The sequence below is a fragment of the Candidozyma haemuli genome (assembly GCF_002926055.2).
Source record: "Candidozyma haemuli strain B11899 chromosome Unknown D_2014730914, whole genome shotgun sequence".
NCBI classification, from domain to species: domain Eukaryota; kingdom Fungi; phylum Ascomycota; class Pichiomycetes; order Serinales; family Metschnikowiaceae; genus Candidozyma; species Candidozyma haemuli.
In genome coordinates, this window is record NW_020289911.1 from 1,472,876 (window position 1) to 1,499,183 (window position 26,308).

The following is a 26,308-nucleotide window of genomic DNA, read 5'->3' on the forward strand; positions in this document are numbered from 1 at the left end:
AGGGGGGGCTAAGTTGAAGTCGCGACAGTTATAAAAGTCCATCAAAAATGAAATATATTTTTGAATCCTTCATTCGTATTTGGTGGATCGTCGGATCTGGCAATTGAAATCTTACTTTGTTGTCACGTTTAGTTCTTTTTTATTGAACCCTAACTCCTTAAAATCGGTTACTTATAGCATTGTTCTTGATTTAGGAAGGTGATATGAATAGTAAATTTAACCACAGCCTTGAAAGAAGGATACTCAATTTGCACTATTTGTTGGTTGAGTGAGCAGTTGTGGATACCTTAATACATGCCTAACGCAAATTATAGTTAGTCGTCGTTTTTGGCCAGAAGGTTTTGTGTTAATCTACTGTAGCGTTTTTTCGATAGGGAAGATCTTATTGGGATAAGTACGTTGATGGCAAGCCGAGCGGTTTGCTTGAGTTGTGTCTCTTTCAGTTTGTAGTTTTGTGCTTGCTGATCCATATGAGTTCATGCTATGGCCGTAAAAACCACTAACATAGTTTGTGGTTGCGCTTGTGAGTGTAGGTGTCGGTGTGATAGGGATACTTATCTACGGATGAGGCACTCGTTTAACATGTAACATCGGTATATTTTGTTAGAACTTATAGAGGTGTATATTTAGTCGGATTCGTCATCTCTATATCCAAACTTTCTTATTTCCGCAAGCCTCTTTCTAGCTGACTGTAAGGAATTCTCAAGTTTGAGGATTTGAACTTGTTGCTCCATCTCAAGCGTTTTGCCCTCATATGGTGTTAAGGTACTTAAGTCAATATCCGGCTCGGATTTTGAGGAATTGGATAAAAGTCCTTGGACCTTACCAACGAGATACTTACAAGCCAGGTTCACCTTTGTCGAAGAAGTCTCTAACCTCTCTTGAGTCGAGGAAAAAGTGTTAGCTTTGACTCGCGAAGCTGCGACAAGTTGTGCTGTCGAAGCTGCAACCTCATTGCATGCAACAATTAACTCCTCATGGGAATGTTTGGACCGAAGTACACCATCCGCTGTCTCGATTAATATGTTTGTCGCTCCAGCAATAGCTTTAGCAGCACTGACAAGGCCTTCTGTCCACCGATTGTTCTTCTTGTAAAATTCACGAACTGTCAGCGTACCTTTATTCTTGGCAACAATTTCTCGCTGGGAATCAATCGATGCTTTGATTAGGATAGTAACTGCTTGGGTTACTCCCATCGCTGCGTTGACGATTGCCTGATGCACTTGCATGTCGGCCCCCTCAGTCTTCTGTGATTGAAGCTTGTCAAGAAACTGCATGGCTGCATCAATTTGTTTCACAGCCTCTTCCATTTCTTCTTCCACAACATCTTCAAGATTCTTTCGCTTATTGGAAAGATTATGCCTTGGCTGGATCTCTTCAATAGCATTAGACAAATCCTTCAAAGTACTTTGGAATTGGACGTTCGAATCAACTACAAGGTCAATCTTCTCATAGTCATCCTCGAGGGCGTCGAGGGAGTCTGATGTGAGGCTCAGATAGTAGTCTTCTGCCCTTGAAAGAAGCTCTTCTAAGTGTTCGATGATCCTCTGTTCATCAGAAGGTGGAATCGTCTTGGAGAGACCTTTAATGTTTAACATCAAATCATTAAGCGATGAGGCCAATTCTGAACTCGCTAATATGACTCCGGTAAATGACAGTTGTTCGTTTTCACTAAGCTGTGGGCCCTCAGCGAGAAAATTGTTAAAAACCAGAGCAAAGTCAGTAGCAGTGTCTGAACAAAGGTCTAAGACAGATAAGACAAAGTTAGGAGTAGAGTTCACATTGCCTGTTTGCATTGGTGAAGTTAGCTCATACTTCGTATCTTGTACCCTGCGTACATTGTTGGCCAAAATAATGTTCAAAAGGTTCCATAAGTGCTCCAGTCTCGGGTCGCTCGACGTAAGCGAAAGTTCCTTTAATGCACTATCGAGTGATTCTTGAGCAATTTCAAGATCGACTTCCTTTTCCTTAAGTTTCTCTTTAAGTGACGATACCTCCCCTAATTGGACCAACTGCGTGTCTCGTTCCTTGAGGAGTACGTTCATGGCACTTAAGTCCGCTTCGTATTGGTCTTTAATGGCTTGTAATTTCTGGGAGGATACTTCGTCAGTGTCCGCAAATCTCGAGGTCATTTCACGCAGTTGAGTGTGCAATTTGTCGATCTCTTGGTCCTTTGACACTCTTAGCCTATCAAGATCCAATCTTGCCCGGTCCCGTTCCCTAATTAAGTCCGCAAGTTCTAAATTCTTCTGCTTCAACTCCTTTTCAAACTTTTCCTTCTTCGCAATTGATTCCTGGGCGCTATTGATCTTCTGCTGAATTTTCTTAAATTTTGCAAGTAAGTTTAGGTGCTCCGACCTCAATTGAGAATACAACTTAGCCAAAGCCTCGTATTTCTTAGCCCAATTAGTGACTTGCTCTTCGATATTGTTGATTTGCTCATCCTTTGATGCTAACTGCTCCGATGCCGTCTGGTTGATACTTTGAAGTTCGGTTTCCAAAGACTTAACCCTAGAGTCGTATTGGTGAAGCAAAGCTTGATCATTATCAAACTGGTTTTTGAAGATCACAAGATCATTCTCTAATTCAGATACCCTCGAGTTTTGGGCACTGGTTTGCTGAAGCCTTAACATTTCCTGCTCTCTAAGATTATTTTCTTCTTGCGCAAGTTTCTGTTGTTCAAACTCGCGTCGTCTTTGGAGTTGTTCTTGTAACTGACGCTGGCGCTGTATTTCAAGCTCTTGCTCCTGCTGCTGCAAAAATTGTTGTTGCTGCTGCTGTTGTTCCATCAACTTCGCTTGGCTCATATCATCTGCCGCTGGAGGGACTAGGGGCTGTTCAAAAGCAGAGGTTTGCTGTGCAGACAAGGCAGAAGATGACTCCTGAGAGGCTATTGCTGAAGTTCGTGATTGACTATCATCGGAGTGCTTCAAATTTGGAGGCGAAGCTGGTATTCTAGGGATCGTTATCAAACTTGTAAGAAACTTGATAGCTTGGCAGTCAGCGTAAAACTCACGAAGATAGAAATGTTGCGAATTGAATCTATCAAACAACGCTGTCAAAAGTTCGTCATCACCTAATTGTTGGTACATTGCACGCAACATGGAAGTCAAGAACTTATATATTCCGTAAGACTCCGAGATAAGGGGAACAAGAGCCGAAGTCTTACACAAATTATTTGGCGTTTGTTGGATGGTCGAGAAGATTAGCTTTTGGAGATCATTAATGAGATCCTGAAGATCCATCAATTGTAAGATAGATTCATATCCTTCGTTTGGATCATTGACCGTCCTCAACGAGATATATTCTTCATATTCAAATATACCATTGAATCCCTGGTTATTTCGGTGGAAGTCAAGCTTCCGCATCAAGAAGCGATCGTAATGGTTTATCAAGCGACCATAGCTTGATGAACTTGAGAAGACCGTGGACAAAGAATACAAAAAGTCCTTGTTCCTATACGCATCTTTTAATGTATTAGGATGGCCTTCTTGCAAAATTTTATGAATCATGATGAGAGCCTTGAACAACTGAACTTCGCTGCTCTGCAATGGTTGGATTTTGACAGCATTCCAAAAGGCACGGGAATTTTTGTGATCCCATGTATAGACGATACATGCTCGAACATGCTTCCTTTTCGGAGGCACCTCTTCGGAGTTGCACGCTTTCTTGACACTAATTTGCAAGTCAACTTCTGCCCTGCTCATGATTCTTTGGAAGACAAAGGCACAGTTATTTGCGATTCGTTGGCAGTTTGCGAATGTATATCCCCGGCATATAATGATATCCGGTATAATATACCTTGCTGACACCGAGAACACGGAACCATCTGATGCCACTAATCGGCTGTTTTCAACCATTGCACTTTCCAACGCTTTTTTATCATTTGTTTCTTTTTTCATTCCCTAAAGCAATATCACTTATCATCTACCTGATACTACATGTACTCTTAAACGTGTAATACTCTTTAAGCTGTCAAGCTACCGCATTTGCTCAATAGTTGCATGGAATGTCTAGTTGCTGGAAGAGATTGTGTAAGGTATCACCTTGAATGGCTAATAAAGAAGTCTTCGAATTGAATCCTACTTCATACTCTCCAATTCTGGAGAGCTAAAGAAAAAGCAGGTACCGTATAGGTTTGGAGGTCAGTTAACCTTGTTGGGTTTCATTCTCAATGGGCATAGCAGAATTAAAGATGGGCTAAGGAAAAGGTTTACGAAACGGCCAATTAGTACTGACCGTTAAATTGTAGAACAGAAGGTATCAGTAAAATATCGCTTACTTGAAGTAACCATCCAAATTCCGTGCGAAGCCAATATGACACCAACAGACCTAATAGGAAAAAAAAATTTGAAAAAAAAAAAAAAAAAAAAAAAAAAAAAAAAGAGAGAGAACTATAGAGAAGACCTCCCTACGTTTTCACATTGAAGATTACATTGGTCACCATGACTGACAATAGGAAGAAAGTCATTTATCCGTACGTGTCCATTAGATGTGGCTCCCAGGTGATAAGTTACTAATTATTAGGTTTTGGTATGGAGGTGCCGCAAGCATGGCAGCATGTTTAGTCACCCATCCATTGGATTTGGCAAAGGTAAGACTACAAACAGCCCCTAAACGGGGCCAGTCACTTATAACAATGGCTTTGTCAATTGTTAAGAACGAAGGATTTCTCAACCTTTATTCGGGTTTGACGGCTTCGTTGCTCAGACAAGCTACATATTCAACTGTCAGGTTTGGAGTTTATGAGTATTTGAAGGAATCTTATCAAGCCAAATACAATCAAATGCCAACTACTTCTATCTTGCTACCTATGTCAATGATTTCTGGAGCATTAGGAGGACTCGTGGGGAACCCGTCTGATGTTGTCAATATCAGGATGCAAAATGATTCAACATTGCCGAGAGATCAAAGGAGGAATTACCGGAATGCTTTCGACGGTCTCTTTAGAATTTGCAAGCATGAAGGTGTGTTATCACTTTTCAGAGGTTTGACTCCAAACTTGGCACGAGGCATTCTCATGACTGCGTCACAAGTCGTCACGTATGACATTGCAAAGAATTTGTTAGTGGATGGACTTTCAATGGATCCACTGAAGAAATCAACTCATTTTAGTGCCTCTTTGATGGCAGGCTTAGTAGCGACAACTGTTTGTTCTCCAGCGGACGTCGTCAAGACACGAATTATGAATGCTCGCGGTTCCAGCCAGGGAGCCCAGAGTATATTGAGAGACGCTGTAAAGCAGGAGGGTATTGGGTTTATGTTCAGAGGATGGTTACCTTCTTTTGTCCGTCTAGGGCCACATACTATTGCTACATTTCTTGTCTTAGAACAGCTCAGGAAGTACAGAATTGGCATGAAGAGTAATTAAAGATACTTTTGATGGATATTTTATAGATTAATATAGAAAATATGTATCCGCAAGTTTCAGTGGTGAGATATCTCGAACATGGGTATCTCATACTTGGATGTTGTCCAACTCCTTCTTCTCAAAAGCTTCTTTTTCAGCTTCCAAGAGATACGGAATCAAGTAATGGTTATCCTCCTCTGGTTTGACAACCTTGTTTGGAGGAAGCAAATGATTAGATAAAGCACATTGATGAGCAGTGATAATCCTAAAGTTTCTAGCGTAGCTTTCATCCTCAGGAAGTCTTGAAATCGCTTTCTGAGCAATAGGATTCTCTTCAGCGATCAAGTCGTTAAATCTGGTATTGTTAGTATCAACTGAAGAAAGCAGACAAGTCATTTACATACTTCAACCCCATTTCTCTATAGCCAGCGTATGCAACAAAAGTTTTGGCGAGCGGTGTAACAACCTTAGCCAAAGTTGGTCTGGATAAAATCCAGTCGGATGCCTTGACGATCGATGTTATAGAAGCCATGGGCGGTGCTTTTGTAGTACCTGAACTGAAGAATTATCAGAATGAGATTTCGCGATGAAAAGCGAGAAACACCATTGGCGGAAATATGGTGATCCTGCACACATTATGGTTTCTATCAGGTGTTTGATGAAAGGTTACTTCTACATCAGCTTTAAAGTTGCGTTCTTTGAAGAGTTTCGCTAATAGTCATACTCGTCAGATGTTCTGCCAAAATGAGTCGGGCAAGAAACATTGGTTAGGATGCTGAGTATGCCATTATCCTTCACTGTATCTAAAATTTGGGAATTTTTGCATAGAATCAAGCCCATGTAGCCGCAAGAATTTATACCAACAAGTTCATCGAACTTGCTATTTGAGCGAGGCACCATCATCATGTGGGTAGTAGTAAAGCACACGTTGTAACTTACATCATGTATTCCTTCTTGAGAGAGAACTGTTAAAGTCCTTTGAAGAAGAGAGCTGAATATCATAGCCAACGAGTCACTTGTAATATCGGCTAATTTCGGAACAGCAGCAACAAAATGGGCAAATGGTATGTTCTGGTCTTGTAATGGGTCATTGGAATGGTCGGGGGAAAAGTTCCCTGACTGCTTCACAAGTTCCGAACTAAAATTCTTGTGTCCCTTCGGCAAAGTCATGAATTGGACATGCTTGTGGGGTTGGGATGCACCACTATGTGGGCCACAGTTGTAAAAAGAAAACCAATCCAGTCCTTCATCAGTTCGTTTCAAAACATCAAGCATATTATAGATAGCAAAGAGCTGTGAGGCGGAGAGTGGAGTGTTCTGTGATTGGAATTCCTTCGTAACCATCAAGAAATGATTCTCAACGACCGGGTACTTATTAAGAACAATGCGAAGCTCAGACGGTTCACCATATGATTCACACACTGTAAGTTCTGGTTCCGGTTGAGAGAAAGGGTTCTGATTCTGGTTACCTTTCTCTGGCCTATGTTCGAGACTTGGCAAAAGTGTGAGATGAAAATGATATACAGCATCATTGGACTCCTCAATCACAGTCTCATATTGAGCAGCATCTCCAAGGAAGGTAACATGCTTATGCTTCGTGGCGTTCCTGAATTTAGTCTTGAGTGTGCCCACAAAGTCTGTTGAATCCATTCCTGTAAATCTTTATGCCTCTCAACCTTTTTGAAATAGTGCAAAGGACTACTGGTGTGTGAGAACCAGCCCCCATACATATCCAATGAAATATCATGATCCTACGCTAAACGATACTATTGTTCTCTCTTTTTTTTTTTTTTTTTTTTGACGCTTCATTTATCATGGCGTCCCATGCCACATACTACTCTTTGTAAATGTTTATATGTATGTATGTATGTATGTATGTATGTATGTATGTATGTGCTTGAATCCCGTGAGAAGGAATTAGCAAACACTTATGACGTGGTTTTGAACTGAATAGGAGCTTTGATGCGGTCAAACTCTCAACAGAGCCTAGTCTGAAATTATGGGATCACAAAGGATGAGTAGAATAAGCTGCTTCAGAAACTTACCTTCGTCTTTTGAAGGAAAGAAAGGCAAGTCGACTCCGTTTGGAAACGGCGCTGTTATCTGAAGATCTTTCTGTCTGCGTGTGTCGTATCGGTTGTGCCAATTCTGATCCCCGGACAGGGAAAGTTCCATCTTTAGGTATACCCACCAGTTGTCCATGAACCAGGTCGCTAATCTTCTCCAAAACAAGATGGTCGTTCGGAGGAAATGTCTCAGAATGTGAAGCGTCCTTTATTTCATCGGATGATGACGCACACCTAGTTTCAATCTGTCTTGTAGACGACCCCCTGTTTTGCGTTGTAGGATTCGTTTTGTTACATCTTTCCGAGTGCATCCTGCCTCCTGTGGCTGGCTTCTTGACCAAGTGTCTTCTACCAACCAGTGGTGCAGACGGAGAAACTGCTAAAAAAGACTTCTTATATTCCTGGTGCTGGCTGGATATCTGGCAAGGGGCTTCGACAATGGGAGATCTTAGATGATTCGATAGAGTCAAAGGCGGCAGAACTTCCCTATTGGGGCCTGAGGCGTGTCCCTTGACGGTCCTTTGCAGTGACTTGTAATTGGCATGACACCTATCGCTGCACGGGATATGGATTCCTTCAGAAGCCAAACTATTTTCCCGTGGCGAATTATTGTCACCTATTGGCATACTCACTTTTGACCGGTAGTCGTGATCAATGGAAGAAGGGGTAGAGCTCTGGGTAAATAATTCCGGGCTCTCAATGTTGCTAAGACAACCTTCATTGGTTGGAGTGCTGTCATCAACATTTTTAGCTTCAGGATTGGATCCAGTGGGCATTCCATCCGAAAGTATCTCAATGTCATCAATAAGTGCACCATCAACCCCCCGGTGTCGCAAATGCTGAACTTTATCATCAGATTCCTCTTCAATAGCATCATCCTTGCAGTCTTGTACTAGACGGCTAGGGTACAGCAGGTAAGGAAAGGAGGAGTTCCTCCCTACCCTAGTGGACATATTCTGCAATGGTGACGCCAAATGATGGCGGTCAACAACATGAGAGTCCGATACTTTTTCCTGATCATTTTGATAGCTCATTTTCATTATGTTATCAAGATCAATGACTGCGTCAGGAACATTATCGCTCCCCAAGATTGTCTCCTCTGTCAAGAAAAATCTTGGTGTGGTGTTTGGTTCTGATGAAATATGATTCTTGTGGAAGCGAATAGGTGAGTTGAGATTCGACTTATTAGGGTTTGAAGGTGTCTGACAATTCCCATTGTCACTGTTTGTAGTGCCTTGTTTCACATTAAGTGGGAAATGGAATTCCACCTTGGTGGGTTCGTTAGAAAAATCATCTTCGTTCGAAAATGAGAAAAGGTCATCGGGAACCATTTCAGGTGTGTTCAAAGTGGATGCCACATATTGCTGCTTATCTTGTAAATCATTTGAAGCAGCTGAAGGGGTCTCCTCTGTGACAGGACCGGGCGACTGAAACATTCCCATGGTATCGAAGGAGCCTGAAATTGCGGCAGACCTCCTATGACGATGTCGCCAGGGCCTATCTGGATTCATATGCAAAAAAATATTTCGCAGTAGGTTTCAAAGCAAAAGTTAATCTTTTAAGAGGAGAATCATGGGACCAATTATTGCAACTCTCTCAATTTTTTCTGCCCCTTGAGTTTTGTCACTGGAGTTTAAGGAGTGGACGCTACTGCGTAGCTTATTCAAAGAATTGTACAGTAAAATGTTCGAATGCTATAATGGTGCGTAAGCAAGGCAGAACCTGTTCTACTTAGTTTGAAAGGTGTCTGGAAGCTTCAGTGACCGTGATATTGGCGTTGTAAACAGGGGAAGAAAATTATACTGTCTGGGCCAAGATGATCAACGCACCGCAATCCTGTATCTCGAGATAGATATTGGAGGGAGACTGAACCTCAAAACAACTGCTTCTACAATATTGGAGGCAACTAGGGAAACATTTATCTAAATCCAAGCTATTTATGCTTCTTAGAGATCCTTTTGAGTGCTCTCTGTTCATTCTTCATGACACCGTCTACCATCTTATACTTGCCCTTCACACCCTTCGGTCTTCCGCTGAGCCCACGATTGTGACCTCTAGCGACAACTAATGTTGCTTTGGGCCTTGTAATTTGTTTCTTGGAGAGTTTTCTCATCATCTGTTGTATCTCTTCTGCCTTGTCTCTTTCACTCTTATCGGCATCATCGTTGATGAGATCACTTTTCTTTTTCAATTTTTCTAGCCTCTTAATCGCACGCATCTTCTTTCTTCCTTGGGCTTCCAAAACCTTTTTGATCGGCCGAGCATTGAGCTGCTTCTGTTTCTCTTTGATTGCTGCAGCAGCTTCCTTTGTAACTGGTTTCAAAATTTTAGAATGTTTTTGTTCGTCCTCAACAAACCAGTCGGGAAGAGAATCCTTATCCCTGAAGGAATAACGATTAATCCCATCGTTCACAAGATCATACTTCGTCTTCTGGCCGAGTGCGACCTGATGGGCCAAGGTCATCGCCTCAGCAGTATCAAGTTGCACGTTATGAAGGTTTCTCAGCCCCTTTGCCCTGGTGTCCTGTAGAACGTTGTCTTCGTTGTCCTCGTTGTCCTCGTTGTCCTCGGCATCTTTCCTTGATTTGACGAGTTCGAAGGTCTGACCATTATCGGAATTATTGATGGCTTCATTTGTGTCAGAGTTTACCGGCATATCAAATGATTCAATAAGAGTATTGTCATCGATACCTTGAAAAATCGGGTTCACTGCGAAAAAGGTTTGTGCATCTCTCGATAACTCGCCCGCACGCTGATTCCTCTGCTGTATCATATCTAAAATTGCCTCATCATCGGAGTCTTCGCTTGAGTTGGAATCAGCGTCGGAGTGCTCTGAATCATTCGCCTCCGACTCACTCTGAATTCCGTCCCAGTTGGTATCTTCTGAATCACCTCGACTAAGTTTAGCTCGGTATTTTGCGTCCTTCTCTGCCTGTCTCAGCTTGAACTGGCGATGTAAATTGTCAAGTTCATCTTCAAGATCCTGACCATTTTTCTCTGAATCCGAAGAAGCTAAGCTTTCTTCGTCCAGGCAAACATCCACGTTTCTTCCTTTGTCTGAAAGAACCATTCGTTTCTTACCTTCCGCAAGTGACTGTAAATCGCCTGTCCTCTGTGCCAGCTTCAAATTGAAAAGAGATTGAGACGAGTTACTGGCAGCGTCAATACCGATGGACATATCGGTGAGCATATTCATCTGAAGACGTTTAAGCTCTTTTTGTTTCATTTCATTTGCGTTCCTCTTCTCTCTCTTTCTCTTTCTCCTTTGATTTTCTGATAAGTTAGTCAATTCTTGGTTAATTTGCTCTTCTTCATCGACAATTAGCGGCTCTTGAGTAACCTCGTTTTCTTCGATTGGCATTTCGATATCTAGAGCACTTCGCGCTTGTTTCCTGAATTTGAGGAGACGCTTGAACTCTTTTCTTCCCAACACTTTAAGATCCTTCGCACATTCAGCAAGTTCTTGGGACCATAATTTCATCTTTCGTAACAACTTCCATTCAGAGTCACCTGCATCTGGCTCGACCAACTTATTCAACTCAGCAAGTCGACTTATAGGTTCTTCATCGCGAACAAAATCAAGTAGACTCATTTCTTTGTAAAGCAAATTGACGCCTTCTTCATAGCCTTCCCTTTTCCTTGTCCGCTTTTCTGGGTTAAAGACCTTAGCTTCACTATTGTCTTTGGCTTTCCCTATTTCCTCAAATACCTCTGTGAGATCGAGCAAACGGTTGTCTATCTTCTTTGGTGCCTTAAATCCCTTGCAGACCACAAAAATTTCAGCTGACACGTTTCTAGAGGCGGGTGGCTTGGTTGCCTCAACCTTGTCAAAAAGTTGTTGAAAAACCCAAATCAAGTTATTATAATCCTTAGAACGAAAGACCTTTGTCACGAAGGTACCACCCTGAACCAAATGTTCCACTGCAAGCTTCAATGCTTTGAGCACGAGCTGGGATTGAGTAAATGCATCCTGGACCCAACCAAGACCAACATTGGGTGCACCATCGTGTAAGAACGTATCTGCCTTCCATGTTTTGAGATGACCACGTAATTTTGAACGACAATCTTCGGTAGTGATGTCTGACTGGAAAAGGATACATCTAGGGAGTGGTTTCATCGAGACGATATCGACACCAATAATGAGGGAATTCATGGGGCAAAGGTTTGCTGCAACTTGGCACCATGATCCAGGAGCAGCACACAAATCCACTACAACTTTGGACTTCTCCAAGAAATGCCCATATTTTTCATTAATCTGGACAAGCTTGAAAGATGAACGAGCTCTATACCCTTTTTCCTTCGCTAAGTAGTAGTAACGGTCCAAACGACCCTTGCTATTCTTTTTCTGAGTCTTTCCCATGGAGAGTAGTATTCAGGTGGATGCTCATCACAGAGAGATGGCTCAAAAAAAAAAAAAAGAAGCGATAGTCTTAAACTCGAATCACGTGATGATTATGCAGTACTAGAGAGCCCAGGCTAGTTTCTGTTGCCTATCCTTCTCCCCATTCAATAGCTCCTCATCGATCAGACCAATATTCACATCATGGCATAAAACGCACTGCCTGTGAAACATCGAGTCTAATTCGCTCCTATCGAGTTTCACGTCGTGCTGACGAAATCTATGGAAGAGTTCTTTGAAGCGGTATTCCCCCCGCTGATTCAAGTGATACCGCGCGATGCACTCTTTGTGGAAGCCGTGTTGACAGTTGGAGAAAACAACGATATTTTTCTCCAAGAGCAATTTGGAGCAAAGAGAACATGCTTCCCCCGCTTCTATAAGAATTCCGGTCTGACCCGAATGCTGAAGGTTGTGACATGACTGTATTTGCGATCTCAATTTAGAACAGATTTGTACCAGTTCTCTCATTTCTATGGTAAGTAGACTTATGAAGTCATTGTATTGATCAAGGGACTCCACTATTTCCTCCCTTAGCTCAGCAATTTCCACAGATTTGGGTAGAAGTGGTAGGAGACATTTGATATCCAATGGACTTCTAGTCGGGGAGACCTCTTCAGCGAAATCAAGAAGATATCGAAGGATGTGTTGTAGCTTTGGCTTGTCTCGCATACTATTCCCTAGAATTGATCCTTGCAACTTCAAGGATGAAACTGGATGTGACATTAAGAAAGCAGCGTAGGTACTCCATAAGCGCTTTTTGATGGTTTGATACTCGTCTTCGCCGGTAAGGAATTGAATCTTACGGCCCTCAACATTCTGCGATGAATAGTTTTCTGTCGCAGCATTTGTCTTACCAGGTAGGTCTTGTTCGTATCTCCGCAAAACAAACTCCGCCAATAAAACGTCGTCATGACTGAGTGCTAATTGCAAGGAAGATTCATATAATTTCATGTCATTTATCATTATGATGGCTGCTGGCCATATCTTCTTGTATTTTAAAGCAAGCCTGAGGATCAATTGGGCGTCATAACATGCGAGTCTCTTGTTATCTCGAGCAAGGTTCAACATGTTCGTCAAAGACCTCGTCGATTGTTTCAGGTCATCGTCTGGGTACCGCACAAGAAGAGCAATGTATGAATTTAAAACATGGCAATCAATATTTGCCAGTCCGTGTATCAATTTTGATAGGAAAGACATTGCATGATTTTCTGACAAGGGCAAGTTCTCATATTGCTTGTTGTATTCGAGGATCGTTGGAAGAAGTTTGCGTACGTCAAGGGTTGAGAAGTGTAGCCACGTATCGATAGTAAGCTCTGGGCAATGCTTCAACAACGTAGGTGCATTGCAATACAAAAGCTCCTTTCCTGCGTTTTCATCTGCCTTTAAGGCATTCCGAACAGTTATGTTTGCCTCGTTCCAATTTTGCTTCTCTATATGGTACTCTAGGATAAAGTCAAATTTCCCCTCAAGAGTGGCAAGATGTAAACTTGCAGAATCAAGATGTAATTTTGAGAGGACTTCAGCAATAGTACCGTAATTCATGTACCGATGATAGGATTCAAGGAAATGATCCAATCTTTTAGTTGGATCATCATAGTTCTCCAACAGCTTAGTTATTTTTGTTGATGATGAGGTCAGATAGTCCAGCAAGCTTTTAATACGCTTAGCGTATAGAAATACTAACCATGAGGTCAAGGCGGTGGTCTTCGTTCCATTCGACTGGTCGATCGCATGTAATAGTTTTTCATGTAAATAAGCTATCAAGAGCTCTTCGTTCCGAGAGTTTACAGATGGCTGATTTCGCGTACCCAGGAGCATGAGGCAGACCTTCTCAAAGGGCTCCATCAGCTGTGCTAAGACAACAATTCCTCGGCATTGAAGGTCAAACAAGTCAAGCATATTAGTCTCACTTGACAAGTCAACGCCAAATCCACCTTGCTGGAGCAAACTATAGCCTTTCTTAATTGTTACCGCGTTCTTGTGGAGTTTAATTTCCGGTCGTTGTGGGAGGCTTTCTAGCAACAGATAAGCTTCGTCGAATCGGCCCATTCTGTAGTATCCAAGCCATACAGAAATTGCTTCATTCGGTGAGATAAGCTCGTGAATATTATTCGACGAGTACATCCAAATTGTTCCGTTTATAGGATCAATATTCATCCCAAGTATTGGCAGTCCTGGTAAACAGTTCACCTGAAACGGCGCATGAGTGAAAAGTTTATCTTGAATGATGACGTTACCGGACATGTTGATCATAACATAATGATGTGGGGTGGCCGCAAACTGAGAAACATCAACGAAGATCTGGTCAAAAGACCGCGTTGAAGACTTAAGCAAAGCTTCAGGGTTATTAGTCAAAATAGATGACAAACTTGAAATAATGTAGTAGTCGTTCGTGTCTGAGTAGAGTCTGTACTCTTTCGTAATTTCGAGATGTGGTGTTCGTTGAGAGCTCGACTGTAAAATATTATACAACAGATCCTGTTTGAGAGTAACATGCCAATATATTGTTTCGCTTGCTGTGACCATGTAAACGCAATTCTCTCGAGTACTGATGCAAGCACATATGAGCTCCTTGTCTGATCTAAGCACCTGCTTTAAGTATTTGTCGTCTCGTCTCCCTTCCCCTTTGGATGCGAAGTGAGGTTTAAGGTAAGCGACATATGCATAATTGTCGGTGGTAATGAGTAAGAGTTCCACTCTCTCACTGTCATTAATGCCAGTCCTGAAGGTGATATCTTTTGTTTTCAAGCCATTGAATTTGGAAAGTACTTTGAAATTCTGATAAGTGTCATGGAGGTATAGGTGGACATAGCTACTCAACTGAACGACAAGATGCTTGCCACAGGGATGCGACCAGTAGCCGGTGATCTTGCTGCCTGTAAACTGCTTTGGAATTAGGACTGTCACGACTTTGGAAGGTTCCTCCAAGGAGAATTTGTGGATTCGATCCGGCAAAATGATATAAGCGACATCATTTGCAAGTGACAACCCCTCAATTTTGTTTGAAACAGCAAACAGAAGCCTAACATCATTGAGGAGGAAAGTAGGCTTCTCCATTTGCAAGTTTTTATCTGTTGTTGATGCTGACCTCCTCATAGCGGTGTGCTCATTTGTGGAGCGTTCATCACGTGGGTTACTTGTAAAGTTGGGGAAGATCATGGCGGACTACAATTTCTTCGGCGACTAAGAAACATATGAAATTTATTCTATCAGAAATCGCTAGAGTTACAATAGATTGTCGACAAACAGACAAGATTATGTGTTTGGAGACATGGTAAGCCTGATACTGGTGACTCAATGTTACTTTTTCAACCGAAAGCTCAGTAAACGTCATTCAAAGGTAGCAGGGTTTACTCTTGTTTCGCCTGTTCTGCACACGTCGAACATCTTTCGGTCTTATAAAAGGCTACCAAGACTAACCATATTGAGATACTTTAAGCCACATATGTAGAATTTCAAACCAGTGAAACTGCTAAATACATTGTGGCTAGGAACATCAACGATTTTGAGCAAAACGACTGTGGTCGTGTGTTTACCACAATATCACCCCGATGTTTGAGAGTGTGCTGTTATCAAGTGCTCAATTGCTTTCACTATCAAGTGCGATTCTATCCCTCAGTATTGCTTCAGATGAATGTCTTGAAATTGCAAAAGAAGTTTCCTCAATTGGATCAAAGCGAAATTTTCTCAATTATTGAGGATTTCCGGAATATTGATTTGGAGGAAAAGGGTTGGGCCGAAAAGAAGGATATCATTAATGCAGTTGCACTGAAGGGTGGATCTACCTATGACCACGTTCGTGAAACCCTCAAGTCAGTTGATGTTGATGCATCTGGCCATGTTGAGTTGGATGATTACGTCGAGTTAATTGCAAAGTTGAAGGAAGTGGATACGTCTCCAAAGCAGGCTCCTTTGACAAGTGGAAAACTGAATGACTCGTCTGTGAACGACACAACTCAATCACCAAACCGAAAAGCAGGATCCCATAAGACGTATATTAGTGGAAAGACATCGGGTACAACACATACGATCAATGATGAGGAACGGACCGAATTCACTAGGCACATCAATTCTGTGCTCGCCGACGACCCTAATGTAGGCGACAGACTTCCGTTCGCTACAGACACCTTCCAGATCTTTGATGAATGTCGTGATGGGTTGGTTTTATCGAAACTCATCAACGACTCCGTTCCTGACACTATTGACGCCCGTGTTCTTAACTTACCGGGTCAGAAGAAAAAGGCGCTCAACAATTTCCAAATGTCAGAAAATGCAAACATTGTGATTAATTCGGCCAAAGCCATTGGATGCGTGGTGGTAAATGTCCATTCAGAGGATATTATCGATGGTAAAGAGCACCTCATTTTAGGTTTGATTTGGCAGATCATTCGCCGCGGTTTGTTATCTAAAGTGGATATCAAGTTCCATCCAGAGCTTTACAGATTGCTAGAAGATGATGAATCATTGGAGCAGTTTTTGAGGTTACCTCCTGAGCAAATTTTATTACGTTGGTTCAATTTTCACTTGAAGAACGCTGGCTCTCAAAGACGGGTCACCAACTTTTCTAAGGATATCAGCGATGGTGAAAACTACACTGTCCTTTTGAATCAGTTACAACCTGACTATTGTGACTTATCACCTTTGAATGAATCGGATTTGACTGAAAGGGCGGAGAAAATCTTGGATAGCGCTGACAGGATTGGTGTCAGAAAGTATTTAACTCCGAGGGCTCTTGTTCAGGGAAATCCTAAGTTGAACTTAGCTTTTGTCGCACACTTGTTCAACACCTATCCCGGCTTAGATCCAATTGAAGAAAGTGAAGCTCCCGAAATTGAAGAGTTCGACGCTGAGGGAGAAAGAGAAGCGAGAGTTTTCACCTTATGGTTGAATTCATTAGACGTTGACCCACCGATCGTTTCTCTTTTTGAGGACTTGAAGGATGGTTTGGTACTTTTGCAGGCGTTTGATAAGGTCTTACCGGGAAGTGTCTCGTTCAAGCACATCAACAAGAAACCGTCTAATGGCTCCGAACTTTCTCGTTTCAAAGCTTTAGAAAACACAAACTACGGAGTTGAAATTGGTAAGGCCAATAATTTCTCATTAGTAGGAATTGAAGGCTCCGATATTGTTGACGGTAACAAGTTGTTGACATTGGGCTTGGTTTGGCAGTTGATGAGACGCAACATTGTTAACACGTTGTCTAGTCTTGGTAACGGCAAAAATGTTAGTGATTCAGACATCTTGAGATGGGCCAATGCGCAAGTTTCTAAGGGTGGTAAGAGCTCTCAAATTCGGTCCTTTAAAGATTCGTCATTATCTAATGGTGTTTTCTTGTTGGATGTGCTTAACGGAATCAAACCCGGGTATGTCGACTACGAGTTGGTTTATCAAGGTGATGCCATTAGCGATGAAGAGAAGTACGCCAACGCTAGATTGGCTATATCGATAGCAAGGAAGCTTGGTGCTCTTATTTGGCTAGTTCCGGAGGATATAAACGAGGTAAGAAGTCGTTTAATTTTATCCTTCGTTGGCAGCTTGATGAATGTCACGGATTCAAATTAAGTCAATAAAAATACACACCAGTACACCAATCGCGAGTATCCAATGAAACAGGATAAATTTGCAATGGAGAATTCATCCAAGTATTTGAATAACGTCTGAACAACATTTAAGATGTCGAAGCATATCTTGCCATTTACAGAGGCGAACACGAAAAGAGTATCTTCATTATTCAGACAGGCCTTAAGGACTGCGTTTAATTCGTCCCTCAAGTTTGACGCATATAGACGGGAAACTATCAAAATCAGACAGCAATTCGAAGCTGAGAGGCATGTCGCCGATGTAAACGAATTACATAACCTTATTAAAAAGGCAGAGCTTAAGCTTCAAGAATGGAAGCATCCAGATCCTTACATTCCTCCTTGCAGACCAGGAGGAACAAAGTACGAAAGAAATTTGCCTTCTCCGAAAGAGCCTGTCATCCCCGGGGATTGGTAGCTCTCATAGCTATGACAATGATACAGGATGGAGAACGATATGAAAGATCGTAATGTAAATGATTGGAAGATGTCGATTTTTCTCCGGCTATGGAGGTACCAAATTACTTGTCGCGGAATTATGGCTTCTAGCATTAGCTTCTAATCAGCCTATCACGTCTTTCGTACCCAAAGATTATATAAAATTAATCAAGAATGTTTTTTATTCAAACTTACCCAACACTCTTCTAACGAACTGTGCATTAGACTGTACGATTCATCTTTTTACTTAAGTGGGTCCTGCAATACTACCATTCTCATCCCTCTGTCGTACACACCTTTATATCCGCTTCTTCTTTTCTTTTGCTAACTTTTTCATCTTTTTCGGTTAACATATGGATTGGGGTTCTTAGCTTTCCTTGAAGCGTCCCGATACCTATCTCATCCGAATTCACGTGATCGTTAGGCATCCGGCTAGATCAACAACCATAGAGAGAAATCTTAGGTGGCATCGCCCATCAGATGAAAATAATTTCGTGTCTCACTCTTCATTTGCACTACCTTCGACATATAGATAAAGGAAATAGTAAGCCCTTTCCTCTTGTTCTAAAGCAAGCAAAAAAATTAACTGATTGTAATACCTAGTTTAATCCTGGTTAATCCTAGAACATGCCTCTTTTTTTTGGGGTTTTTTTTTTTTTTTTTTTCTGTTGAATTCAATTAAATGGAAAGCTCTATACATGTATATATCTGAAAGAGAAGACCCATCTATTACTCAGTTTTTTGTTTTTCTTTATATCAACTAGAATCCCATGGTATGTTTTTGCTATTTTTGCGGCTGGTTTATGAATTAAGTTTCAACAAATATCATCCTTCTAGACATTTCTCACACTTTCTGTATTTCTGGCCAAAAAGTACACGTACCTCAAAAAAACTTCCAAAATTCAACATGAAAATACTTAGAAACAAAAAATTATGCGACAGATATCAAGACTTGAATGAAAATGAAAACGTTCCATAGCCCCTGAATCACTTCGGAGATATAATATCAGGACGTGAAAGATAAAGATCACGTGATCATAGATGTACTTTTCTTTGGCTATCCATGCGATGCTCATCTCCTCAGACGACTACTTAGAAAGAACACCGGCATGCCTAGATCAAAGCGTTCGAAACTAGTAACATTATCTAAAACCGATAAAAAGGGAAAGGAAAATAAAGAAAGAATTTTCGATGCGGTGAGGACTGCTTTGGACGAATTTCGCTTTGTAGTCGCGTTGCAGTTGGGGGACCTCAGAAACAATTTTCTTCAAGATATTAGAGGTGATTGGGCAGGATCAAAGATCATCCTGGGCAAAAGGAAAGTACTCCAGAAGGCTCTCGGTGAAACTGATCAAGAGGCTTACAAAGATAATTCAAACAAACTTAGCAAGGTGCTTTCAGGCGAACATGGCCTCATAGCACTCTTGTTTACGGATGAGTTGCCGGAAACAGTTGATGCCTATTTCTCGGCGTTTCGTAAAACCGATTATGCGAAAGCTAATAACGATGCTCCGATAGATTTTATTGTTCCACAGGGTGTGGTTTATTCAAGAGGAGGTCAAGTGCCGTTGGAAGAAGATGTCCCTATGTCGCACTCACTAGAAGTTACATTGAGGACGAAGTACAAGATGCCAACGAAAATCAAAGCGGGAAAAATTTTCTTGGACGAGCCATTCGAAGTTTGCCGAAGAGGCGACCATTTAGACGTTACGAAAGCGTTGATTCTCAAGCAGTTCGGCGTTGCTGCTACGGAATTTACTGTTAAAATTCTCGGGAGCCTCGATTCAGAAACTGGCCAATGTAAGAAATATTGATCGAAATCTTTAGTTAAGGTGTATTAAGAATCCACATATTCAACCATCTATATTTTCAACGCACTGGACGAAAAAGAGCCTTGCATTAACCTGCCCCACGTTTCTTAAACTGTAAATGTTCGAAATTGGTATCACAAATGAGCAGCCACGTAGAACAACAAACCGATCTTGATTTAGTTCGACTTCAACACGTCCTTCCGAGACATGAAATATACAAATCATATCGTTGGCACTCCGAAGGCTTTTAAAACCGTTCAAAGGCATATCAATCAACCCTGTAGATATCAGACCGGTAGGCGAACGATATAGGGGTGCAGCTTGGAATAGTTCAGCCATCCCACCTTCTTGCTCCCTGGTCTCTTCGAAAGGAACTCCATCAGGTGCCCAAGCGACCTCTTGCCTCGCAACCGACTCGTCTTTCATGAAGACATCTATCATCTTGGCCCCTTCCGAAAACCATTCTGGGTTATAATCTTCACCATCTGAAGTCACTGTTTGCTTCCTTTTGACATGCTTCCTACTTGCCTTCCGTTTCTTATGATTTTTTATCGGGTCTTCCACATGAATAATTTGATCGATCTCTTGAAGAGGAATTTTCTTCAAGTCGTTTATGAGTGTTGTTTCCTTATCATGCGAGTAATCCTCATCAGCGCGAGAGTAAATTATCCTTTCATTTCTCCAGTAGTCAAGAGGTTTCACTCGTGTTCGTTTGGATCTACGGAGCTTTCTCAGCTCTGGTGGTGGGGACGGTAGCAGGGAAGTAACACCAGTTTGTTCATCATCCAAAAATTCATCATTTGGGAACTCAAAATCCTCGTCTCCAGAGGAATCGTCGTCCTTCCCTCCTTGAGAATCCTCTTTAAATTCAAAACGCGAATGTTTGGATGCTACCACCAGTGCGTCACGGCTGTCGTGGTGGGTATTAAGTCCTTTCCTGATTGGAGAAGTGGAAAATGTTTTCTTGCTTTGATCCAGAGAGGGCACTACCAACTTTCCCCCAGTACTATACGCAAGCTGACTCTTATTATCACTTGACTTCAGTGAACCATCCCCTTTAAAATTATCGGAATTACGTGTTTTGAGACGCTTGCTTGGCTCAACTCCCTTAGTTAACATGGATTTTGAGAAATGGGAAGTTACGTTTCCTAGATCTTGATCACTGGTAGAAAATTTGCTGTTCTCAATATCTTCGAATGTGAGATCCTGAAAATCATCAGTGTGGGCAAGTGGCAGATTCAGTCCGTCATTGATTGGAGCACTTTCGTATATGTGAGTCATTGGTGACGTTGATGTTGATGCTGTAGGTACATCACTTGCTTTGGCACCGAGACCATTACCCAGAACATTGCTCTTCATGCTAGAGTGTTTCAGTTTGATATCGGTAAAAGTAACGCTTGAGCCCGGATTCATTTTTGATCCTCCCGAGAGGGAGGTCCAGGGAGCGAGTATCCCTGAGACATTCGAGCTGCCCAGAGTCGAATTGGCTTCCGCAAAGAATTCATCGATGTCCTCCATATTATGCTCATCCCTCAACACACCCTCTCGGGCCCGGAAGCCGGTTTTTCGAGCTTTTTTCCCAATGTTGATAAGATCCATGATACAGTAGATTTATGCACAGATATAAATTGAACTCAAGACTCAGTGTTTTGAGAGGCAGAACGCGAGGTCGCGCACCAACTTCAGATAAACAGTGATCTGTGGAAGGAATAGCGACAACTGCATAATAGACAAAAAAGAATAAGTTAACGATAAACAATTATAATTAATACTAAGTCATTTATACGTCGAGCGAAGCTATGTCGAATGAAGAAGAATCGGGTTTTGGGCGAATCTCATAGTTCACACTGGCGCCATCGGCATATATGATAGTAAGAAGAATGCGAGGATAACTGAGCAGAACAGAAATGTCCTTAGACGCCATTCCAATGATCGTTGCGCCACGACTATTCAACGAAGGATAATTAGGAATGATGTACTCCTGTCTCATTGCTTGATGATTGTTGTACTGACAAAGACGCATAATTGTAACCAAACCTGCTTGAGTTGCCATGATAAATGCCAGAAGTTCGGGAATAATGATTGTAAGTGATATCCTATCGCTCCAGGAAAGATTCTGCTGGCTCTTGACCTCATCAAAGTCGAAAAGCACGTCTGTCAAAGCTGTGCATAGTAAGGAATCACCGCGTAGCAAAGCACTCTCGTGAGGCGTCGTAATAAGTATGCGAGAAGTCAGCAATTTATTACTATCCCCATCAACAAGCTGCGAGAAAAGTGTACTTCTGATTCTCCGATATTCTTCATCCGCTTCTGTTAAGAGCCGGTAACTGATAGGCAAGCCGTCATGGCTGGTATTTCGCACTGAAGGTATGAAAAAGGAATGAATCGTAGAGGCCGAGTTGGTGATATTTGAGCCGCGACCTAAAATACTAGACTCGATATCTATATCTTTTCTCATCAGATCTTCATCTAGACTGTAGAGTCCAGTCATTGCGCGAATAGACTTCACTGGTTTGAAAAAATGGCCCGGCACCGGCTTTGCTGTCCAACAGTCCTCTGACAACTTAGTTAGGCCCGTAACACTAGATATCAGATTCCTTGAATCGCTGTTCGTTGTGAATTCGAACCTTATCTTTGCTACTTCACCTGATATACAAGCTGCACAAACGGTGACTTCATGTAAGGAATCAACAATGTCATAGCTCATTATGGACACCTCGGGGATGTTATGTTCAAGTGACGTGCTATCAAAACGTCTAAAAGAGCCAGTGTTTGAATTGTAGTAGAACAACGTGACTGTGTGAGAGTTTGAAGATCCCGCTACTATGAAATGCTCTTCCCCAAAGTCATCCATAACAGAGCCAAAGTCAACTGACCAACAAGAACAGCCAACAATCAACTCAATATCAGCACGAACCCGCAACCCATAATATGAGGTGTAACCTCGTTGCACTGACTCATTCTGCGCTATCTTTTTGCAGAGGTCCTTTGTCTTCCATACTAGTATACGACCATCGTCAGTACATGCAGCTAGAATCCCCTCACCCATCCAACTCGAACGAGATGTCAAGAAATTAATGGAGTAAGGATCTGACGGAGACACCGCCACCTGCGAGTCACTTGGGGAAGTATGCAATGGCCTACTATCGAAGCGGAATACAGGCTGACGAGCTTGAGGGGTGATCAAATTGGATGGAAAGAACAAGATACTCGAATTGCATGCCACAACAAGGTAGCTTCCAGATAGCTCAGTATCAGATATGAATGATGCCAAGTTGTTCTTGAAAGGCCTAGAATCCAGGAGGCCTTCAAGTTTCCGAAAATGATCGAAGCGGACATCAAGCAGGTCCGTGTACAAATCGGCAGGATTAACCCGAAGAAGAAACCCTAAACCTTCCCCTTTTAAAGAAGACTCATCGGCTTTATAAACACAATTATTTTCGACAAGCGCTTTATAGTTTTCATTAAAGCCACGTCTACGAGCGTCTCTGCCTGAGTAAGTAGTTCCACAGTGCTTTACTCTAGTATTCTCGGCATGAACTTCGTACTTGTGGTATAAGTCATCGAAGATCGAATCAGCCTGATTTATACCCATGAGAATATGTTCGTGGTTGAGATCATTATAATCTAGGTCATGACCTCCAAGCCTCGGACAGAGTTGCACGTTGATATCCGAAGCCAAAATACCAAATGCTGAATCAAGCTCATCATGGGTTTCGGATGAGTCTACTCGACGTAAATTGCTTAATACATCGCTTTCAGATAATACAATCTGTTGTGTCCCTCCCATAGTCCGTAGGGTTCTTTCGAAATCATTGAAGGGGTATTGTTATGCCTGCGGAGTTGGAGACTTTTCCTCAATTCATCCTCTGTTAGCTTGACTCTCCTTACGCCCCTCTATACCGTAGAAATTCGTCAAAATTGACCGTAAACTGTGCCTTGTTAAGTCCCTCCATTTTGAGAAGGAATAATGGTCATCCATGGAGGGTGCGCACCAAGAGATGTTTGGAAAGTCCTGGCTTACTAGAATATTAATTAGTTCGAAACCAAGTATTTAAATAGGTATCGTCCACGATGAAATACAAAACAAAAAGGTTGGAGTGCAAATCATAACACAATGAGACCATTCTATCTATACGCACTGTGCTTGCAATGTTGCTGGGCTTTACAAAATGTGGTAAATCGAGTCGAAATAAATGGAGAAAGTGTCCTATCGGTCATTTCCTCTTTCCCAGAAGAGCAATCGCTGGAGGGACTTACTCTGCAGAAGATGCACAACATTAATACTAAGGAGGATTTCTACAATCTGACTGTTGCATCACTATTGTCTGATCACGAGAATTCATTCCATCTCCAGAAAGCCAATCGAACTGTTTACTACGACAAATCTCGAGAACTGTGGTATATGGAATGGCACGAGAGTCCTTTTGGACTACAAACTGACGTTCGGGTACCACTCACCTGGTGTTACGATATGAGCCAAGGACCAGGTGGTGCAATAAATCAAGCATTCGAGATCCTGCTTTCAACAGAGCAATTATTCGGGAAGCAAGGCAAAGTTGAAGGAATAATGCAGGTGAAAGGGACAATATTGCTGGGGCTTTTCGATGTTTCCTTGACCGAGAGCATAACATACAAGGGTACTCACTCCTGTCAAGTCAAGGCAGGGAAGTATGCGAGATTGTACATCAAGCCTCAGTACATTCATATACCTGAGCGTAAGCGAGTAGCCATCAGGTTTGACGAAAGCCAAGAGATTGAAGAGATTGGTGAAGTAGAAGTCATAGCAGCTTTCAAAAGATTGATCCTCGATCTCCCTGTGATGGAGTGCGCGTTTGGGAATGAGGACGAAATATGCGACATGGGCATACTTTAATCGACTGTTCAAATTCGTCTGCAAATGGGGAACGAACTTCATCACGCTGACTACTCAAGCTTCGGTCGATTGCTGAAGCGAGAGGTTTTGGAGGCGCTCCAAGCTTCATACGAAGCACTCGCCATGGATACTAGCCATTGGGTACTGAATTTGGCTAACGCAGCGTCGTTACTTTGGTATGCTTACCGTTCGTTAGAAGTTCCCATCAATTGGGCAGGCTTCTATGTCGTGGACCAGAAGACTGAAGGCGACTTGGTGTTGGGCCCATTTCAAGGAAAGGTTGCCTGCCAATCAATTACGTTGGGTAAGGGTGTCTGTGGCGTCGCAGCGCTTACGAAGACAACCCAATGCGTACCTGACGTGAGTAAATTTCCAGGACACATTGCCTGTGATGGCGAAACTCAGAGTGAAATAGTTGTTCCCATCATTAGCGGTAATGACGTGGTAGCTGTGTTGGACATCGACTGTTTGGCTAAGGACGCATTTAACAAAGAAGATGAAGAAATGTTAGAATCATTGGCCCGTTTAATATCCCTGCTGAACAAGTGGCACCATGCGTAGCTTGCATTATTATTGTTTACACTCAACTTTTCGTTTATTACACAATAAGACATACATAAGAACTGAAGTAAAATGAAAAGGCCACCAACTCATAGTTTAAACAATGAACGATGATAAGTCCCCAACCTCCATTTCAAGCTTGGTCGGATTCTGCTTGGAGACGGCGATTCTCTTCCCTCTCCAAATTATGATACAATAACGCTCTAGCTTTTTCAACAGCTTTAGTTGATCCAGTAATAGTGAAGACTCGTTCCTCAACTCCTTCCTCTTCATCAGAGATACCGATAGTCGCACCACTAACCTTACGCACCCCTTGGATACGGGCACCGTTTTTACCGATTAAGGCCCCAACAATGCTGTTGGGAAATGAAACGGTGGCTGTGATACTTCTCTTCGGGCCGTTACTGGCATCTCCACGGTTCTGCGCGCATCTTGGAACGTAGTAGATTGTTCCTACCGTAGATGAAAAGTCCTCCATAAGACAGCGCAGGATTAAACGTAAAGAATCATAGAGATTGTCAACTGTCCCTTGCAATTCAACCAAACGCTCATTAGAATCAGGTAATTGTGCCTTTGACGCTATCATCAGGATGTTACATTCTCGTTGAATTTGCTGGATCCTTGCACCCTTCGAGCCAATAAGAGACCCCATCTGAGCATTTGGCACCAAGAGACGAAGGACTGTTGTCTCTCCTTCTATGTTAGGTATCGGCAGCAATTGCTTTAGCGGAAAGTATACGTAAGAAAATTGCATTTCTGTAGAAGCATTAACCAAAGCTTGAGCAAAATAGCTCAATGCTTTCGAAGCGTCATCGAGAGTGCCGCTGACAGTCAATATCCGCTCATATGAGCCTGGCTGTAACCGAGATATTCCAGCCCTAGTTCCAGTTTCTTCTCTTATAGAGTCTATGACTGCGCCATTCTGTCCTATGAGACAGCCCGCCTCCTTAGCAGAGACTAGCACCCTATAGTTTATCAACGCAGATGAAGAGCTCTCAGCAAGTGATGGTAAGACTTGGTTTGAAGAGTCATTGTCCACTCTGGTCTCAATGCTATTTCCGCTGTGCAACAGAGGTGAACTATCGTGGCTCACATCCATCGCGTAATAAAGGTCACGAGGATATAGGGATGACGGCAAGCACGAAGCCTATCAATATATGGGAAGTATTATGAGGAGTACCTTCCTATCGTTATCACGGGAACAGATTTGTACTTGGTGCCACCTTAG

At 42.3% G+C, this 26,308-nt stretch overlaps 12 protein-coding genes across 12 annotated transcripts; 6 read left to right on the forward strand and 6 right to left on the reverse strand. All coding sequences in view use genetic code 12, as the record gives it.

Annotated features, from left to right (window-relative positions):
- Window positions 1-626: 626 nt before the first annotated feature.
- On the reverse strand, window positions 627-3,707 carry SLA2 (Sla2p; the record flags this gene model as incomplete). Its single annotated transcript, XM_025486725.1, has 1 exon — window positions 627-3,707. The coding sequence occupies one exon, from the start codon at window positions 3,705-3,707 to the stop codon at window positions 627-629; it is 3,081 nt and encodes a 1,026-aa protein (XP_025344275.1).
- Window positions 3,708-4,639: 932 nt separating this feature from the next.
- CXQ85_003070 (uncharacterized protein) lies at window positions 4,640-5,371 on the forward strand (the record flags this gene model as incomplete). The annotated part of the gene is made up of 1 exon (XM_025486726.1): window positions 4,640-5,371. The coding sequence occupies one exon, from the start codon at window positions 4,640-4,642 to the stop codon at window positions 5,369-5,371; it is 732 nt and encodes a 243-aa protein (XP_025344276.1).
- Window positions 5,372-5,458: 87 nt separating this feature from the next.
- Window positions 5,459-5,882, reverse strand: QCR7 (ubiquinol--cytochrome-c reductase subunit 7; the record flags this gene model as incomplete). Its single annotated transcript, XM_025486727.1, has 2 exons — window positions 5,459-5,705; window positions 5,755-5,882. The coding sequence occupies 2 exons, from the start codon at window positions 5,880-5,882 to the stop codon at window positions 5,459-5,461; spliced, it is 375 nt and encodes a 124-aa protein (XP_025344277.1).
- Window positions 5,883-6,061: 179 nt separating this feature from the next.
- On the reverse strand, window positions 6,062-8,858 carry APA2 (bifunctional AP-4-A phosphorylase/ADP sulfurylase; the record flags this gene model as incomplete). Its single annotated transcript, XM_025486728.1, has 2 exons — window positions 6,062-7,002; window positions 7,430-8,858. 2 exons carry the CDS (start codon window positions 8,856-8,858, stop codon window positions 6,062-6,064), a joined length of 2,370 nt encoding a protein of 789 aa, XP_025344278.1.
- A 491-nt stretch (window positions 8,859-9,349) lies between these two features.
- CXQ85_003073 (uncharacterized protein) lies at window positions 9,350-14,974 on the reverse strand (the record flags this gene model as incomplete). The annotated part of the gene is made up of 2 exons (XM_025486729.1): window positions 9,350-11,761; window positions 12,272-14,974. The coding sequence occupies 2 exons, from the start codon at window positions 14,972-14,974 to the stop codon at window positions 9,350-9,352; spliced, it is 5,115 nt and encodes a 1,704-aa protein (XP_025344279.1).
- Window positions 14,975-15,445: 471 nt separating this feature from the next.
- SAC6 (fimbrin) lies at window positions 15,446-17,377 on the forward strand (the record flags this gene model as incomplete). Its single annotated transcript, XM_025486730.1, has 1 exon — window positions 15,446-17,377. One exon carries the CDS (start codon window positions 15,446-15,448, stop codon window positions 17,375-17,377), a length of 1,932 nt encoding a protein of 643 aa, XP_025344280.1.
- Window positions 17,378-17,488: 111 nt separating this feature from the next.
- CXQ85_003075 (uncharacterized protein) lies at window positions 17,489-17,812 on the forward strand (the record flags this gene model as incomplete). Its single annotated transcript, XM_025486731.1, has 1 exon — window positions 17,489-17,812. One exon carries the CDS (start codon window positions 17,489-17,491, stop codon window positions 17,810-17,812), a length of 324 nt encoding a protein of 107 aa, XP_025344281.1.
- Window positions 17,813-18,941: 1,129 nt separating this feature from the next.
- MRT4 (Mrt4p) lies at window positions 18,942-19,646 on the forward strand (the record flags this gene model as incomplete). The annotated part of the gene is made up of 1 exon (XM_025486732.1): window positions 18,942-19,646. One exon carries the CDS (start codon window positions 18,942-18,944, stop codon window positions 19,644-19,646), a length of 705 nt encoding a protein of 234 aa, XP_025344282.1.
- Window positions 19,647-19,777: 131 nt separating this feature from the next.
- Window positions 19,778-23,433, reverse strand: MIF2 (Mif2p; the record flags this gene model as incomplete). The annotated part of the gene is made up of 5 exons (XM_025486733.1): window positions 19,778-19,813; window positions 19,836-20,501; window positions 20,787-21,187; window positions 21,492-21,843; window positions 22,312-23,433. The coding sequence occupies 5 exons, from the start codon at window positions 23,431-23,433 to the stop codon at window positions 19,778-19,780; spliced, it is 2,577 nt and encodes an 858-aa protein (XP_025344283.1).
- A 480-nt stretch (window positions 23,434-23,913) lies between these two features.
- On the forward strand, window positions 23,914-24,519 carry CXQ85_003078 (uncharacterized protein; the record flags this gene model as incomplete). Its single annotated transcript, XM_025486734.1, has 1 exon — window positions 23,914-24,519. One exon carries the CDS (start codon window positions 23,914-23,916, stop codon window positions 24,517-24,519), a length of 606 nt encoding a protein of 201 aa, XP_025344284.1.
- A 123-nt stretch (window positions 24,520-24,642) lies between these two features.
- CXQ85_003079 (L-methionine (R)-S-oxide reductase) lies at window positions 24,643-25,080 on the forward strand (the record flags this gene model as incomplete). Its single annotated transcript, XM_025486735.1, has 1 exon — window positions 24,643-25,080. The coding sequence occupies one exon, from the start codon at window positions 24,643-24,645 to the stop codon at window positions 25,078-25,080; it is 438 nt and encodes a 145-aa protein (XP_025344285.1).
- Window positions 25,081-25,213: 133 nt separating this feature from the next.
- CXQ85_003080 (uncharacterized protein) lies at window positions 25,214-26,179 on the reverse strand (the record flags this gene model as incomplete). Its single annotated transcript, XM_025486736.1, has 1 exon — window positions 25,214-26,179. One exon carries the CDS (start codon window positions 26,177-26,179, stop codon window positions 25,214-25,216), a length of 966 nt encoding a protein of 321 aa, XP_025344286.1.
- Between the last annotated feature and the right edge of the window lie 129 nt (window positions 26,180-26,308).